Here is a 14,732-nt window from a genome sequence, read left to right on the forward strand (position 1 = left end):
ATCTATCTATCTATCTATCTATCTATCTATCTATCTATCTATCTATCTATCTATCTATCTATCTATCTATCTATCTATCTATCTATCTATCTATCTATCTATCTATCTATCTATCTATCTATCTATCTATCTATCCGTCATAAAGACATTCAAACATTCAAAGGACATTGCCCATGAGGCCTTGAACACTTTAGATATAGAAATTTGTCATTTTATGTCTTCATTTCGAGTCTTTTCATTGGTGTATGTTTTTATATTGTTGCGAGCCCCGAACCTGAGACAAACATGGTGATAAAATGTTTATATTTCGCGGAAAAAAATTGTGTATGAAAAATGTAAAACTAAAAATAAAATAACAAAAACCCCAATACAACAAAACAACATTTTGATGGGGACTCTCTGCACTTCGGCAGAGACCCCCCCCTAGGTGGTGGTGTTGGGTCGCTCACGTACGATCGGATTCTTTCGAACGGCTCTTTGTGGGAACGAAAAGGAACCCGAGTTTCGCCGGGGGATGAGCCCTTCTTTTGTGCAGTCTGACAGATTGATATGTCGTGTTATTTATTTAGCTTTCCGTCTCCCAATACTGTAAAAAAAAAAACTGTTTTGTACCTGCTCTGCACAAAAAAATAAAATAAAAATCACTTTTTTTTTAAATTATAGTTTTTTTATTCATTTTTTTTATGGTGAAACTTTTAAATATTATCCAAACAAATACACGAAGACATATTATGAGAGAAGGAAGATAGAATTAGAAGATAACAGACATTTAAAAAAAAAAATAAAAACCCACTCAGATTTGTAGCCTTCTTGTGGGTGAGGGCTGAAGAGAATGTTTCTTTTTTTACATTTAAAATAAGATAAGGCAACACTTTATTTATATATATATATATAATTGTATACATTTTTCATTGACAGATTACAATGAACCTTCTAAACAATGACAGGCCACGCCGTCGACGCTGCCTCCTGCCTCCCCCCCCTGGACGCGCCCCAAGGCGCCGGGCCGAGGAGGTTTACCGTAATGGCTAGGAGACACGCGAGCGGAAAACACCGGCATCGTCTGGCCGCCGTGTCCCACCGAGCCGCGACCGTGCGGTAAAACATTGGCTGACCGTTGGTTACAGGTAGTGCGGTAGGACCGAACGCTTCTCCGCGATAAGCGCCTGTGCGTCGACGTGTTTATGGACGCGCGTAATTTGGACAATATAAGACAATCAAACTAATGGGATTCCCTTTCCTTTCAAAGGCAATTTCAGGTACACGAACTAATGCATATTGACAGTCGGTATCTAAGAGCTGTAATTGATGATTTTCTAGATCGCTCAAACTTGCAGTGTGTTCACTTGTCTCGTTCCCTAAGACGATTAACAACAGGAGACACGTCCTTACAGGAGCGAAAATTCTTACCTTTTTTGTTAACTGCTTTCTACTAAATCAAAAGAAAATCAAAATGTTTCAGAATTGTTCTTCAGATTTTATTCTAGGAGTGAAATAAAGGCGACGGTCTGTGCGTAATTACGCACAATCATAGACATCGACGCACCATCAATATGCACATTTTATAATAACTGTCTTATTTACCAGCACCAGAGACATAGTAGGATAGTAGTAACCCTGTCTCATAATTAAGGAGATGTCCAGGCTCCTCCTGTTTAAAACTGGTTATAATCTCCCTCACACCTGCCAAAGCGCTGCCAGGGCTATAAATACGTCTTTATACGTCTCGGCCTGTAAGAGGATCCGACTTGTGTGGAGTTGGAAAAGCTGGTGAAGTTGGAAAATTGCTCGATGACATGGTCACTGCCCCAAGGGCAGCAAAAAAAAACAACAACCCCAAAACACCCTTATTTGTAACTTTTCAGGCTTAACTCTGTAGACATATTTTGTTTTTATGTTTTTGTTGTTATCGTAAAGTGAGCTCAATTATTAAAGTGGTAATCCGTATGATTATTTTGTTAAGAATAAGCCATATTTGATAATGTATTTAGTTGCTGCTGTTGAAAAAAACAGCTATTCATTGTATCAGCATAATGCAAATACTCCTCTATATGTTTCCGTTTCCGTTGTTGGAAACGGAAGCATATAGGAACTGTGAGCAGTGCAGTTCACCTGAGGTTTACCACTTGCTTTATTTGCGTTTGATTCTGAAATGTATGTAGAGTTAGGTTGTTTGTCATGTAGGTTGATGAGGATGCATGGTTGTGCAATATAGGAAATATACATTGTGACTTATTTTTCGAGAAAAAAGAACAGCAGAAGTGTTATCTTCTTTCAAAATACTGGTCTAATGTATCTCTTCTATCTTCTTTCACAGAACCTACTGTATCTTGGATCTCGCTGTTGGAGTGCCATCACACCCCTTGTGATATAATGCTTTCAAACAACTATTTACCGCGCTGGCCACCGCTGCAGCCACAGAATATCGTTTCAAAAGTATTACAGTGCCATAGAATATAGTCAATCCTGTCAGTCTTTTCTGGAGAGATTCTGTGGGCTAGAAGCCAGTTGGAATCCTAGCTCTTAGCATGCTGGCATCAAAAATTCCCAGGCAACTCATCCAACAGCCCAGCCCAGTTGTTCATTTTGAAAGGACTTTTCTGTCTCCAGTGAAACGGGAGTTATTTAATTCACTCCAGACCGATCCCTAAAGGTGTCATTGCAGCCCTAGTGACCATCCCGCCTCATGTAGTTTGGATCTATCTGAGTGGAAAATACTGGACTTTAGACCACAGGACCACCACTTTGGACTTTGCAAATTGATGTTTCTGTGTAATGTGTGTGTGAGCGGAGTGCAGCCTTGGATCCATCGTGGAACCACAGTCCGCCCGGGCGCCCAGCCTTCGGGCCGGAGACGCTGCAGAGCAGCAACTACACCCTGGTTCTGCTGATCCAGCTCAGCTTGCTCTCCTTTGACCTGTTCGTCAACTCCTTCAGTGAGCTCCTGAGGTCTGAGCCGGCCGTCCAGCTCGTATTATTTATGTAAGGAAAGGGTCGTCTGTCCCAAGTCTGACAATGGTCCCTTTATCAATACATCACATTTTTAATTATTTGATTTATTTCTCACCTCCTCCTTTCTTATTTTCTCTCCATTTCGGTATCTCAGCATCCAGGATATTTCCATCCTGTTCAACCTGATCATCATTCTCTTGATGCTGTTCAACACCTACGTGTTCCAGGTGGGCCTGGTGGCTCTGCTGCTGGAGCGCTTCAGAGTAATGCTGATGCTCTCTGCTCTCTATCTCACGCTGAGCATTGTCCTTCATTCCTGGATCACGGTAGGGGCACAAAAAACATTTCAGTACCGCTAGGAAGCATTTAATTAAAATGTATATTTCTTTAATAGGAACATCCTGAAAGGATTACATAAACACCTTTTGGTAACGGGATGCAGGAAATATTGTTGTATCCCATTTTATGACATTACATTATTAAATGTAATTTAGCAGATGCTTTTGTCCAAAGTGACTTACAGTTTAAGTACATTTTGTCAGTAATAATAATAATAATAATAATAATAATAATTATTATTATTATTATTCGTTCCTTCCTTCATGACTGCAGACGTAAATGACTCTGTCGCATGTGTAATATTAAAAAACTTTCAATAAACAGCGAGTTATATTATATGATATGATTAGAATATTTATTGTTGTTTGATGACCTTGTCAGAATCTACGCTGGCTGAACTCCAACAGATTTATTTGGACAGATGGACTTCAAGTGCTGTTTGTCATGCAAAGAATTGGTGAGTTTACACGTTCATTATGTTGTAGCTATGACCCAGTACACTGAGTTGAGTTTTTACGTTTATTTTGGTCCTATAGAAATTGGATAACTTTTCAATTATCAACATCTCGTTATGGAATATACTCTTGATATTGTGTGGTATAATGTGTGACTATTATTTCTATTGACTTAGTCTAAAATTCAAGTTCACACTATGGTAGAGACTCCAGGGAGGAACACAACAGAGAGAGAGAGAAAAAAAATCATCAACAAACATAAGCTCATGTTTATGCGGAATTAGAGAAGCGTGTGATTAACTCTGCGGAGGCCTCCTTTTAGCTGCAGTAGGAGAATCGCCAAAAATAATGAGGAGAAAAAAGGGAAAAGATAAACAGAGAATAAACAGAGCTCTTATCAGATTAGTTGTTCCTTTTTTCGGCGCTCCCTCAGCTTTCTCACTGGGGGAACCGCGGCACATTGCTCATGGGCACCCTGCACCAGTCGCAGCCAGTCAACTGGGTGCAATCCTAAGCTGATAAGTGGATGAGAAGATTTATAGTCTGTTTGCTGTTGTTCTGAGCAGCTCATTTCAGGGAAGGTCTCTGTGTTTCATAGCAGTTCACCTTTTTCCTTTCAAACTTTGTGCACAGTTCACTGTGAGGTTTGGTGTATATTTCACTTTTCCCCAGATATTCACACCCTATTTTTATATATTTCTATATTTTTTGTTCTATTGTTTGTAAGTATTACAGGGAATTGTTTATCTATCTATCTATCTATCTATCTATCTATCTATCTATCTATCTATCTATCTATCTATCTGTCTGTCTGTCTGTCATCTGTATTGTCTTCCTGGAACATTACTTAGTATTGTAACTACAATGTGCTGTGAGTGATCATTTAATACAAAATTCGGCACTTGTGCCTCACAAGGTTTAATGTGGCCAATGTGCTGTAATCTCGCCAATTCCAATATGAAATGATCATTAATCCAGAGGTGTGTGTTTGCAATTGTTAATGAATTGTTACTGTTAATTTATTTTAGGTTTATTCTCAGTATTCTGTTTTACTACTTCAAATCCTCAGGTTTATACTTGGTTTAAATATATCTGTCCTTCCACCCACCCAGCCATCCATCCAAAGGATATATTCACATTTTTCCCCATCAATTGTCAATGTTGTGTTAATTGATTTGTCCAAACCCGTTACTTCTCCGCAGCCTCTGTGTTGTACTATTACTTCTACAAGCGAACCTCTGAGTACCTGGGAGACCCGCGGCTCTACGAGGACTCGCCTTGGCTGAGGGAAGTGTTCGCTCGAGCCCGACAGTGAGCCGCTAATTGGCCGCGAACGCACCGTAGATCCACATAGTGACACAGATGCCTGCACCGAGCGGGAGCAGCAATGAGCAGTGGCGATGCTCAGGTCTGATGAGGCCCTTTGGAAGAGTCCCAAACGGCTTTTGAAGTGTATTCTTGTTTTGCAGGTTGTCAAAAAAAAGAACAAAAAAAAAAACTGGCGCTCCCTTTGCAAAATTCCAGTGTTCATTTTTGTGAATGATAGGTGAGATATCCCTGATTTTTACTCGTCTCACAACATGTTCTGATTTCAAAGCACTTTGGAACCGTTTAAAACATATCAAAGGCAGCGTCTATAGTGTCTCACTTTGGGTGAATTCCCGCCTCAAGGTGTGGTCTGCACTTGAGAGCAGAGCAGACAAATATGACCAAAAGCGACCAAATCAGGTTAAAAGCGTTGCATTTGATATCTTCCAAAAAGCATCAGGTTTAAATGGATAAAATAATTCAACCACATATCACACAGAACAACTTTAACACCTTTAACTTTTCAACGGCCTTGTTTCTATGTTTTCTTGCACAAATGATGGAGGAAGAGAGGCGTGAGATACATCTAGGCCGACATTAACTCCAAATACATCAAGCTTTAGCGCAGCCCAATCTAGTGAAGTGAGTGGATACACTTTTCCAAGTAAGAACGCCAGAAGCGCAAAGAAATTAGTTCACAATCGTTGGGCTCACCAGCTTTGGACTTCTTGAAACACTTCATCAGGGTATACATCTGTTCAAACCTATTTCTTTCTGTTTTTAATTCTTGTTAGGATGAAGGAAATATGGTTTGCCGCAGTCTGAAGCAGAGCTGTTCCCATAAAATGTTTGTGAGTCGAATGGTGACGATGGGCCCCACAATCCATTCCTATGTCGTAACGTTTGACTGAATTTCTGATTGGCCAAAACATAGTGATTTCTGTTATGCTACTTAAATTCCTCAACTTTATACTGCTTAGTTTAAAAAATATATTATCGTTACTATAAATACATTTTGCTCATAGCAGAGAGGGTGTGCGGCCTATGCATCTATTGCCGAATATGTGCCCATACAAATTTTTCTAAATGGAAATCATTTTTGTTTTCGTTGGTTTGATAATTGTGTCTGGGGTACGGGGATTGTTATGGGATGTCCCTCTGAGAATTGTGGAGTTCACACGGGTATGATGTACATTGTGTCGTCAAATGGTTGTATTTTTTGTGTGTTTTTGTACATTAAAAGAAACACATTAAACTACATTAAAAGTGTAGTGTGTTTCACCCTAACGGTCGCCCTCACGTGTTGTTTCTCAGGTTTTCTCTGTGAGTAGGCACTGTGTGTAAACACTGTGAACACAGCCTTAACTTAGGATGATGAATTCAAAAGTCCAATGTTCTCCGTGTAAGTGTGTTAATGTTACCTTATAGGAAAAAAAAAATCATAGCGTGTTCTTGGCATGCTTGTAATTGCGTGGATGTGCTTTGGTCTTTTTTTGCCAGGTTGCAATTTTTTTAAGCATATTTTTGGTGCACCTTTAATAGATGAATCCAATATTTGACTTACATCTAGAATGAATAAGACATGTCTTGTTAAAGTTAAACTCTTAATAGAAGATGATTAAAGCAGTCGTTTCATTTTCATATGTTGAAATAATAATACATTTTTTTCAAATAAATATTGAAATTGGATTGCAAATTATGAATATAATTTTCTTCTTGGTCTTCAATCCCGCTGAGGTTGTGACAAAGTAGTGAATCCTCGAGGCGTGGGATGCCCGTCCTCTGTGCCTTGAACCCCACAACGTTTCTGGTGAAGAGGTTGTAGGAAGTGTACATTGATATGTGGCCAAGAATCAGGTTTCCTGACATTTATTTGTACCTGATTTGTGGAAAACTTCAACAGACCATATCTTACAGTATCACTTTTATTTGTCAAGCCTGCTTTACAAATGTTTCAGTCACAATCATCAGAGCATTATGGATGTGTCATTTAATATGCACCCCCCCCCAAAATCATACACTAATGTGAGATAATTAAATACATTACAGAATAAATATTTACAGAATTTAATTTCTCAATTAATGATGAAAATCATTTTTAAGGTGGAAAATGACATCTAACAACTGTGGGATTAATGATCCTTTCGATGACAAAGGGGCCGAGATCACGTGGTGCCAGTGTCCTGGACTCTGTCTTCAAGGGAATATTATTAGAAGAGAGCCAGACTGTCTGACCTGTAAAGGAGTTGAGGGCTGGCACTCGGTGGCGATCTGCCAGTCTCCTATTGTTCTCCACCCAATGGAGAAGGGCTGCCCTTGTCTCCCTCCACACTTGTGAAGGGAGACAAGCAGCGAAGATGGTGTTGGACTGAGGGAACGGCTAGTTCCTTCTCCTGGGAAGGGAACAAAGGAGGCTAGTAACCAAGAGATGTTTTGAAGAGAGAAGGACCTGTAGCAGCACTGGCGGAGGGGTTTTAACCATCTTCGACCCAAATTAGGTGGGCGCTCAAAGAGAAGGGATTGGAGGTGGCGACACAACGTAAGGCTGCCTCAAGGTCCTGGTTGGCCCTTTCCAGCTGTCCATTTGTTTGGAGGTGAAAACTGGAGGAGAGACTGACCGTGGCTCCCAAGGCTGTGCAAAATGCCTTCCAGACCCGGGGGATAAACTGGGGGCCTATAGGGAGACTATATCCACTGGTATACCATGAAGGCGGAAAACTTGGTTAGTCAGGAGGTCAGAGGTCTCACAGGCAGATGGACATATAGGTAGGGCAATAAAATTAACAGCCTTGGAGAAACAGTCAACAATGGTGAGTATGATGGTGTTACCTTGGAATGGCGGAAAATCAGCCGATGTGGGACCATGGGCGACGGGGCACGGGTAAGGGGCGTAGCAGACCAGCCCATAGATGGTGAGAGGACTTGCCACAAGCATAGATGGAGCAACCAGCCACATACTTCCAGGTGTTGGACTCCATGCTGGGCCACCAAAGGTGACTTTTAAGTAGGGACACGTTTTGGCAGGCCCCAGGATGGCAGGAAAACCGGGACATGTGGACCAACTACAGGACCTGGGAATGGACGGAATCTGGAACAGAAAGGCAGTTAGCCGGGCTGCTGTTGTTGGGATTCACAGACTACAGTGTCAAATTTCCCAGGTAAGGGCTGCCACAACACAAGACTGAGGCAGGATGGGGACTCGCACTCTTCTCTCCTGAGACAAACTGCAGAGAGAGAGCATCAGCATTCACATTTCTGTCTCCATTTTTCCAGGGCCAATTTCACCACAACAACTCATACACACTCCCACATCGTTATTATTTTCGGACGGGGACAGACGACGGGAGAAGAAGGCACAGGGATGAAGTTTCTGGTCAGGACCAGAACGCCGGGACAAGACCGTTCCCACTCCAGTGTCAGAAGCATCCACTTCCACGATGAACCTAAGAGTAGAGTCTGGCTTGGTTAGGACAGGTGCAGATGTGAACAGCCCCTTTCACTTCTTGAAGGCGGAGTCCGCTTTTGGAGACTAGACAAATGGGATGGAGGTGGTAAGTCTCTGATGAACCTCCCATAATAGTTTGCAAAACCGAGGAACCTCCGCAGTTGTTTGCGGGAGGCAGGTTGTGGCCATTTTAACACTGCCCTGATCTTTTCTGGGTCGGTCTTAACCTGCCCACTCTGAATGACGCAGCCTAGGAAACTCAGTGCCGGAATGAAACTCACATTTCTTAGCTTTAACAAACAGTTTGTTCTCCAGGAGTCTTTGGGGTACCTGGCGAACATGGGAGGCGTGTTCATCCAGGTTGTGGGAGAAGATAGGGATGTCATCATGGTACACGAAGACGAAACGGCTAAGAAAGTCTCTTAAAACATAATTCGCCAGGGTTTGGAAAACGGCTGGGGCATTGGTCAATCCGAAAGGCATCACCAGGTACTCGAAATTTTCTAGCGGGTTCTGAAGGCCGTCTTCCACTTGTCTCTATCTCTGATCCTGACCAGATGGTAAGCGTTCTGCAGATCCAACTTGGAGAACACAGTGGCTCCCTAGAAAGGTTCAAAAGCTGAACTGATCAAGGGCAAAGGGTATTTATTCTTAATGGTAATATTATGTAACCTACAGAAGTCAATACAGGGTCTCCAAGTCTTATCTCACCTATCGACGAAGAATAAATCTGTTCCCAAAGGGGATTGAGAGGGGAGTAAAATACCTGCAGCCAAAGAGCCCTTAATGTACTTCACCATCGCCCGTCTTTCCAGATGGGACAGGTTACAAAGGCGATTAGATAGCAATGGAGCTCCAGGCAGAAGATCAATGGCACAGTCATAAGGTCTATGGGGGGGCAGGGACAGGGCTAAGTGTTTTTCTGAAAACCACACCCAAGTCGTAATATTCTGTTGGGACTGAAGACAAGACAGAGGGTTTCGGTAGTGGTGAGGTCGACTCGATGGCACCATCGGCAGGAGACAGAGCTGATTGCAAACAGACCGAGTAAACTCCAGGCAATTTTCCTACCCACAGACCAGTTGATGTGATGGTTGTGCTTCTGCAACCAGGGTGGCCAATTACCAATGGAGTACTGGGGGCCGATATCATCTTGAACCTAATGGTTTCATGGTGGTTACCTGACAGGACCAGGGTTACAGGTGCAGTCTGGTGCATAACCCAAGCTTAAAACCTCCCGTCCAATGCATTGGCAATGCGTGGTTTCTCCGAGGGCTCGAGAGCGATTCCTGACTTAGAAACTATCCTCTGATATAAGAAATTTCCTGGGCACCAGAATCAATAAGGGTTAACAGAGGCAGGGAGAGCTGGTTGCTGTAGAGAGTGGCAGGGATTTGGAGTCTGAGCTTGGATGGGGGAGAGGAACTAATCTGGCTTGTCAGTATCCCTATTACTATTGTAATGGGGGTATTGACGTATTAAAATGCCTAAATTCCCCGCAGTAAATGCACTCACCCACCCTTAAGCGGCATTGGCGCTCATTAAAGGGGAGGTGAGCTCGGTTCAACTGCATGGGCTCAGCTGCTGCTGGAGTGGCTGGGGGTCCTGAGAGCTGACTGGTTCCGGGGGGGGGGGGGGGGGGGGGGCTCCTGTATCCCTGTAAGCTGGTGGAGAGGAGCGCGGAGCAGCAGGAAGATGAGAGCATCCAGATTTTTCCTGAAGTCTCTCTCTCAAGCAATATCCAGCTTAATAGCTAGGGACACACAAGAGAACTGAGGTTAGGTAGTACATCCCGAGATGCCAGTTCATCTTTCATCCGTTCATTAAACCCTTTAGTAAAAACTCCCCTCAGCGCTTCCTCGTTCCATTGTGCATCTGCCGCATAAATCCAGAAGTCCACAGAGTAATCTGCCCCACTCCTGCACCCCTGCTGAATATTTAACAACCGGTTAGCATAACTTTATCTCAGGAAACAAAGTTCTTATAGGAAAAGGCAACTGCTGGTTTGTTCATGGATATCGCCTGAGCCCAGTCCAGAGCCTTCCCATTTAACAAACCCAAAATGTAATTCACCTTGGCGGTATCCAAAGTGAACGTCACGGGCACTGCCGAAACATCATGGCACACTGGAGGAGAAAGCCTCGACATTCATCGGAATGGCTGTGGATGGAAGGTGTGTGAGTCTCTGGGCTGGTGAGACGATGGCGTGGGTTCAGAGGAAGCTGGGAGGGGGGGCTGCGAAAACAAACCAAGGGAAGTTAACCAAGATTTTGTGTAATGCACCTTGACTGGAAACTGCATGCTGGAGGTAATTTGTTTACGGGGCTGTGTCTGATGGGTCCATATTTGGCCTGATCGTTCGGTTATAATTTGTGCAATTTGGGACCCAAGGATGCAGAACAAGCAAACAGAAGTAAACGTGATTTTTAAGAGGTTTATTGCGGACAATCAGGATTAGTTCACCAAAGTCCAAAACGAGCGACGAGTGTGGGTGGCAGAGGCATGGCGTACATTCCTCAGGAGACCGGCTGACCAGCGAGAAACCTGCATCATAGACTGTATGATCAGGGAAGGAACATGTGAAGATCCCAGGGTTAAGTACTGTCGCTAGATTGGAGTGGATGAGGCGCAGCTTTGTGGAAGAGCTGACAGGGAGGGATCCAGGACCATGCCCACCTCCAGACCACAGACAGAGCACAAAGGAGGGGAGGGGAAGACATGGGAAAAAAACAAAAGGAAAGCAAGGGGAGGGACAATGAACCCTGACACCTACAACCAATTAGAGCAACGAAAAGTGTGACATATCGCTGAGGGAATGAGTTGGTAAATTTGACGTCTACCAAATCCTGTCAGAAGTACGACAAACACATTTTGTTTATCAACAAAAGCTTTTTAGATGAAAATATACCATCCAGTTTGTTTAATACTGTTGCAATAGCGGATTCAACAGACCATTTTACATCAGCAGCAGCTATCTTGGTAAGGTGCCTCAACGGCTCTACTCTGCATCGTCATCGTATCAATACGATACGAGTGGTCGAGTGGTACGCTGCAAATCTGCAGAGCAAACTATTATGAGCTTGCAGGTTTGTCTGCTTCCCAGGCTACTGGATTCCAGTTGTTTCTGCAAATTGCAGAGATCCATTTGCTACTCTAATATTTTTTCGCAGTCCGTAAAAAGATAGCTCCGATTTCTTGTTGAATCTATTTGTACAGTCAATTGCACAACAGCTCTTTCCCATTTTAGATGTTTTTTTTGTGTCTGTTTGCGGTTTTCAAGCTGAGCGCATAAAACATAGAACTACCGAAGGGTTTTGCATTCATTCCGGGAAAATTGTATTCAGCCGGTTTTGTCCGGAACCCCCAAGGGAGAGCAGCTGATCGCTTCCCTGGAATGAGGTGTAGCTTCACAGACAGTGGCAGCACTGAGAGTCAGTCACTGTTTCAATGGCCTATTAGGGACCGTCTACAAGTTACATGACTCAAGTTCTATAGCTTTTTTGTTGTTGTATGAATAAGAATACTTCAACAAAGTCTATATGCGTCTGAGATCTAATCTACATGTTACACAGCCTTTTCATTTCAAAATAAAAGCTGTTTTTAATTAAAAAAAATAATAATTACAAAGTAAAATATATTTTTTGTCATGGGAGCACTCAAACTAGGTCTATATAATTATAGGATCAAGACTTTGGCCTTTTGATTTCAAAATAAAGGTCTTTGAACTTTTATTTTGAAATCCAAAGGCTGTGCAACATGTAGTTTATGTCATTGTTATTACCTAGTCTGGGCGTTATTGAACTTGAAATTTAGAAATTTCAATAGAGAAAAGAACTTTGAACTTTTATTTTTCACAGATTTCCTTGTGATAATTGTTAAGCCCACGTACACGGAAAAAGATTATAGAGGTTTTACAATAGGCGTTCAAAGCTAAAGCGCTAAATCTGTCATTTTTTTTCACATTATGGACCGTAACACCCGCAACCCCCCTCACCAAAATGGGCTGGTGAGCAACATGGAACTGCGGCAGGGGTTGTCGCCAATTTAGAGGTCTGGCCACGGGCCATGGTCGCTAAGACAGACCACTGGTTAGTACCACGAGGGGCGCAGAAGCTAGTGGTCCGCAGCAGGTAGTGAGTGGTCCGTCCCTGGTGCTCGGTACCAGATGTGTTCGGCTGCCAGATTGCGCCGTGGCAGACTACCATTTAAACGAGCACATTTGGATTGTGCGACTGTTTGTGTAGAGCAAGAAATGTAATTGAATGTATACATATTTATGTAAAAAAATAACAAAAAGACATTTCACTACATTCAGTGTGAATAATATTTATTATTAGAAACATGAATATATATATATATATATATATATATATATATATATATATATATATATATATATATATATATATATATATATATATATATATATATCCGCTATTGCAATATATATTCATGTTTCTAAATCTACATATCTAATATATATATATATATATATATATATATATATATATATATATATATATATATATATATATATATATATATATATGTTGAATATATTTTATGAACAGCATGACACATCTGTATACAGTTTTATTTCAATTCTTTTTTTAATACTGAGCTGGGGTGCTGCTGGACCTAATAAAATCAATACGTGGACAAGTTTCATGTATACAAACAACCACGACCTGCAATTTAAGCTGAAAGCAATGCAATTATTTGTATTAAATAAAATGATACGAACAATATCGGAGAAAATCAGCACCGAATAGAACAAGAAACACAACGATCGGATTGCGAAAAGGATATCCGAATGACACGACGACAAGAAAGAGACATATTAGCGGAAAGGCTCGTTCGAGGATAGATTTATGACATTAAAAAAAAAAACGCTTCGCCTGCCTTGTGTATTGGGAGACACCGATTCGAAGGGGGAACTCAAATCAAACTACGAGTGCCCCTGAAAATGGTTTACAATTATTTCGGATTGATCACGGGCAGAAATGGGGGAAACACAAAAAACCAAGCGCTTCGTGTCATTTACGACAAATAACAACTGAAGACGAAGCACTGATCTGCGATTAAGCCTGTGACCATAGCGTAGGGGCATCTTTTTCGACGGGGCCTCCACGGCCTCCAGGAGGCGATCGCGAAACAAAAACCCCCCCCAAAATACTTCCGACGCGTCTGCCGCGACGTCACTGTCTGGCCAGCGGCTACTTCCGGTATTTCTAACATCAACGGTGTCCTCGCTCAGGCGCGACCAACAACACTCTGACCGGTGGTCCCGCTTTCGCCTTCGCCCAAGATGTCGTACAACTACGTGGTGACGGCGCAGAAGCCCACGGCGGTCAACGCCTGCATCACGGGTAGGTAGAAGCATCTTACGCGGTTCGCCGTCGCCGTCGGTAAACGTCGCACGCTCCGCCACCTGCAAGCGCAGCCGAGCTCCCGCGCTGGGGGCGAAGCCGCTGCAGGCCCGGAGCTGCTCACACGCCACGCTGCGTATCGAGCTGTTCGATATGATCGATCGGCGTCCGTTCGAGGCGCGTGTTCCCCCGAAGCGCTCTACGCGGAAATAATCCCGCGGCACGCCACGCCACGCCACGCCACGCCACTGTCCCGATCACCACTCCAAACGTCACAAACATGTGCAACTGGGCTTATTATCATTATTATTGTTATGGTCTAGTAGTTCCCGCTTTCAGCGTGAATCCTGATGGACACGGAGCTGGTATTATGGCTGGAGCTGATTGAACAAGTACATGGCTGCAGTTTTGATCTTGCAACCCAAGAAGCTATTTCCGTTATTTTGTTAAAAGTGGATTTTGAAAATCTGAGCACGGAGGGAGTCCTCGCGGGACGCCGAAAGACTGGACTTGGGAACGAGGGTGTCAGCTGTCTTTTTGGCTGTTGTCTCCCTGCTTGTTGCCACAGTGATGCCATTAGAATCCGTTCGTTGGACCAAGCACGTTTTCATATACAAGGAATCTGCAATATGCAAGGTGTGCGTTATGCACCAGATAGAGATAAATGACAAAAAAGGCTGACAGGGGCTAAGTGGCAGTGAGGATGTAAGGACTGACTGCTTATAATGGTGAATAATGGCCTTTTTATATTTCCATATAAGTGGGTCAAAGTTCATTTTAAAGTTGTAGTGTCTGCATACAAAGAAATGTTGGAATATTCTAAATGCAAAAGTATTTTAAAAAGATAAAATTGGTACAAGTTGA

At 42.7% G+C, this 14,732-nt stretch overlaps 2 protein-coding genes across 2 annotated transcripts in view; both read left to right on the forward strand.

Annotated features, from left to right (window-relative positions):
- Window positions 1–2,782: 2,782 nt before the first annotated feature.
- LOC307228186 (transmembrane protein 138-like) lies at window positions 2,783–5,061 on the forward strand (the record flags this gene model as incomplete). The annotated part of the gene is made up of 4 exons (XM_079997751.1): window positions 2,783–2,982; window positions 3,107–3,278; window positions 3,673–3,748; window positions 4,949–5,061. Coding segments are annotated over 4 exons (561 nt in total), but the record flags the coding sequence as incomplete, so codon positions are not given.
- An 8,668-nt stretch (window positions 5,062–13,729) lies between these two features.
- ddb1 (damage-specific DNA binding protein 1) overlaps window positions 13,730–14,732 on the forward strand; it is a 60,485-nt gene continuing 59,482 nt past the window's right edge. The window contains exon 1 of the mRNA XM_079998053.1: window positions 13,730–13,868. Coding sequence (XP_079854179.1) covers window positions 13,808–13,868 — 61 coding nt within the window. The 5' untranslated portion in view covers window positions 13,730–13,807. The remainder of the gene's footprint in view (window positions 13,869–14,732) is intronic.

The sequence above is a fragment of the Zeus faber genome (genome assembly GCF_960531495.2).
Source record: "Zeus faber genome assembly, chromosome: 3".
NCBI lineage: Eukaryota > Metazoa > Chordata > Actinopteri > Zeiformes > Zeidae > Zeus > Zeus faber.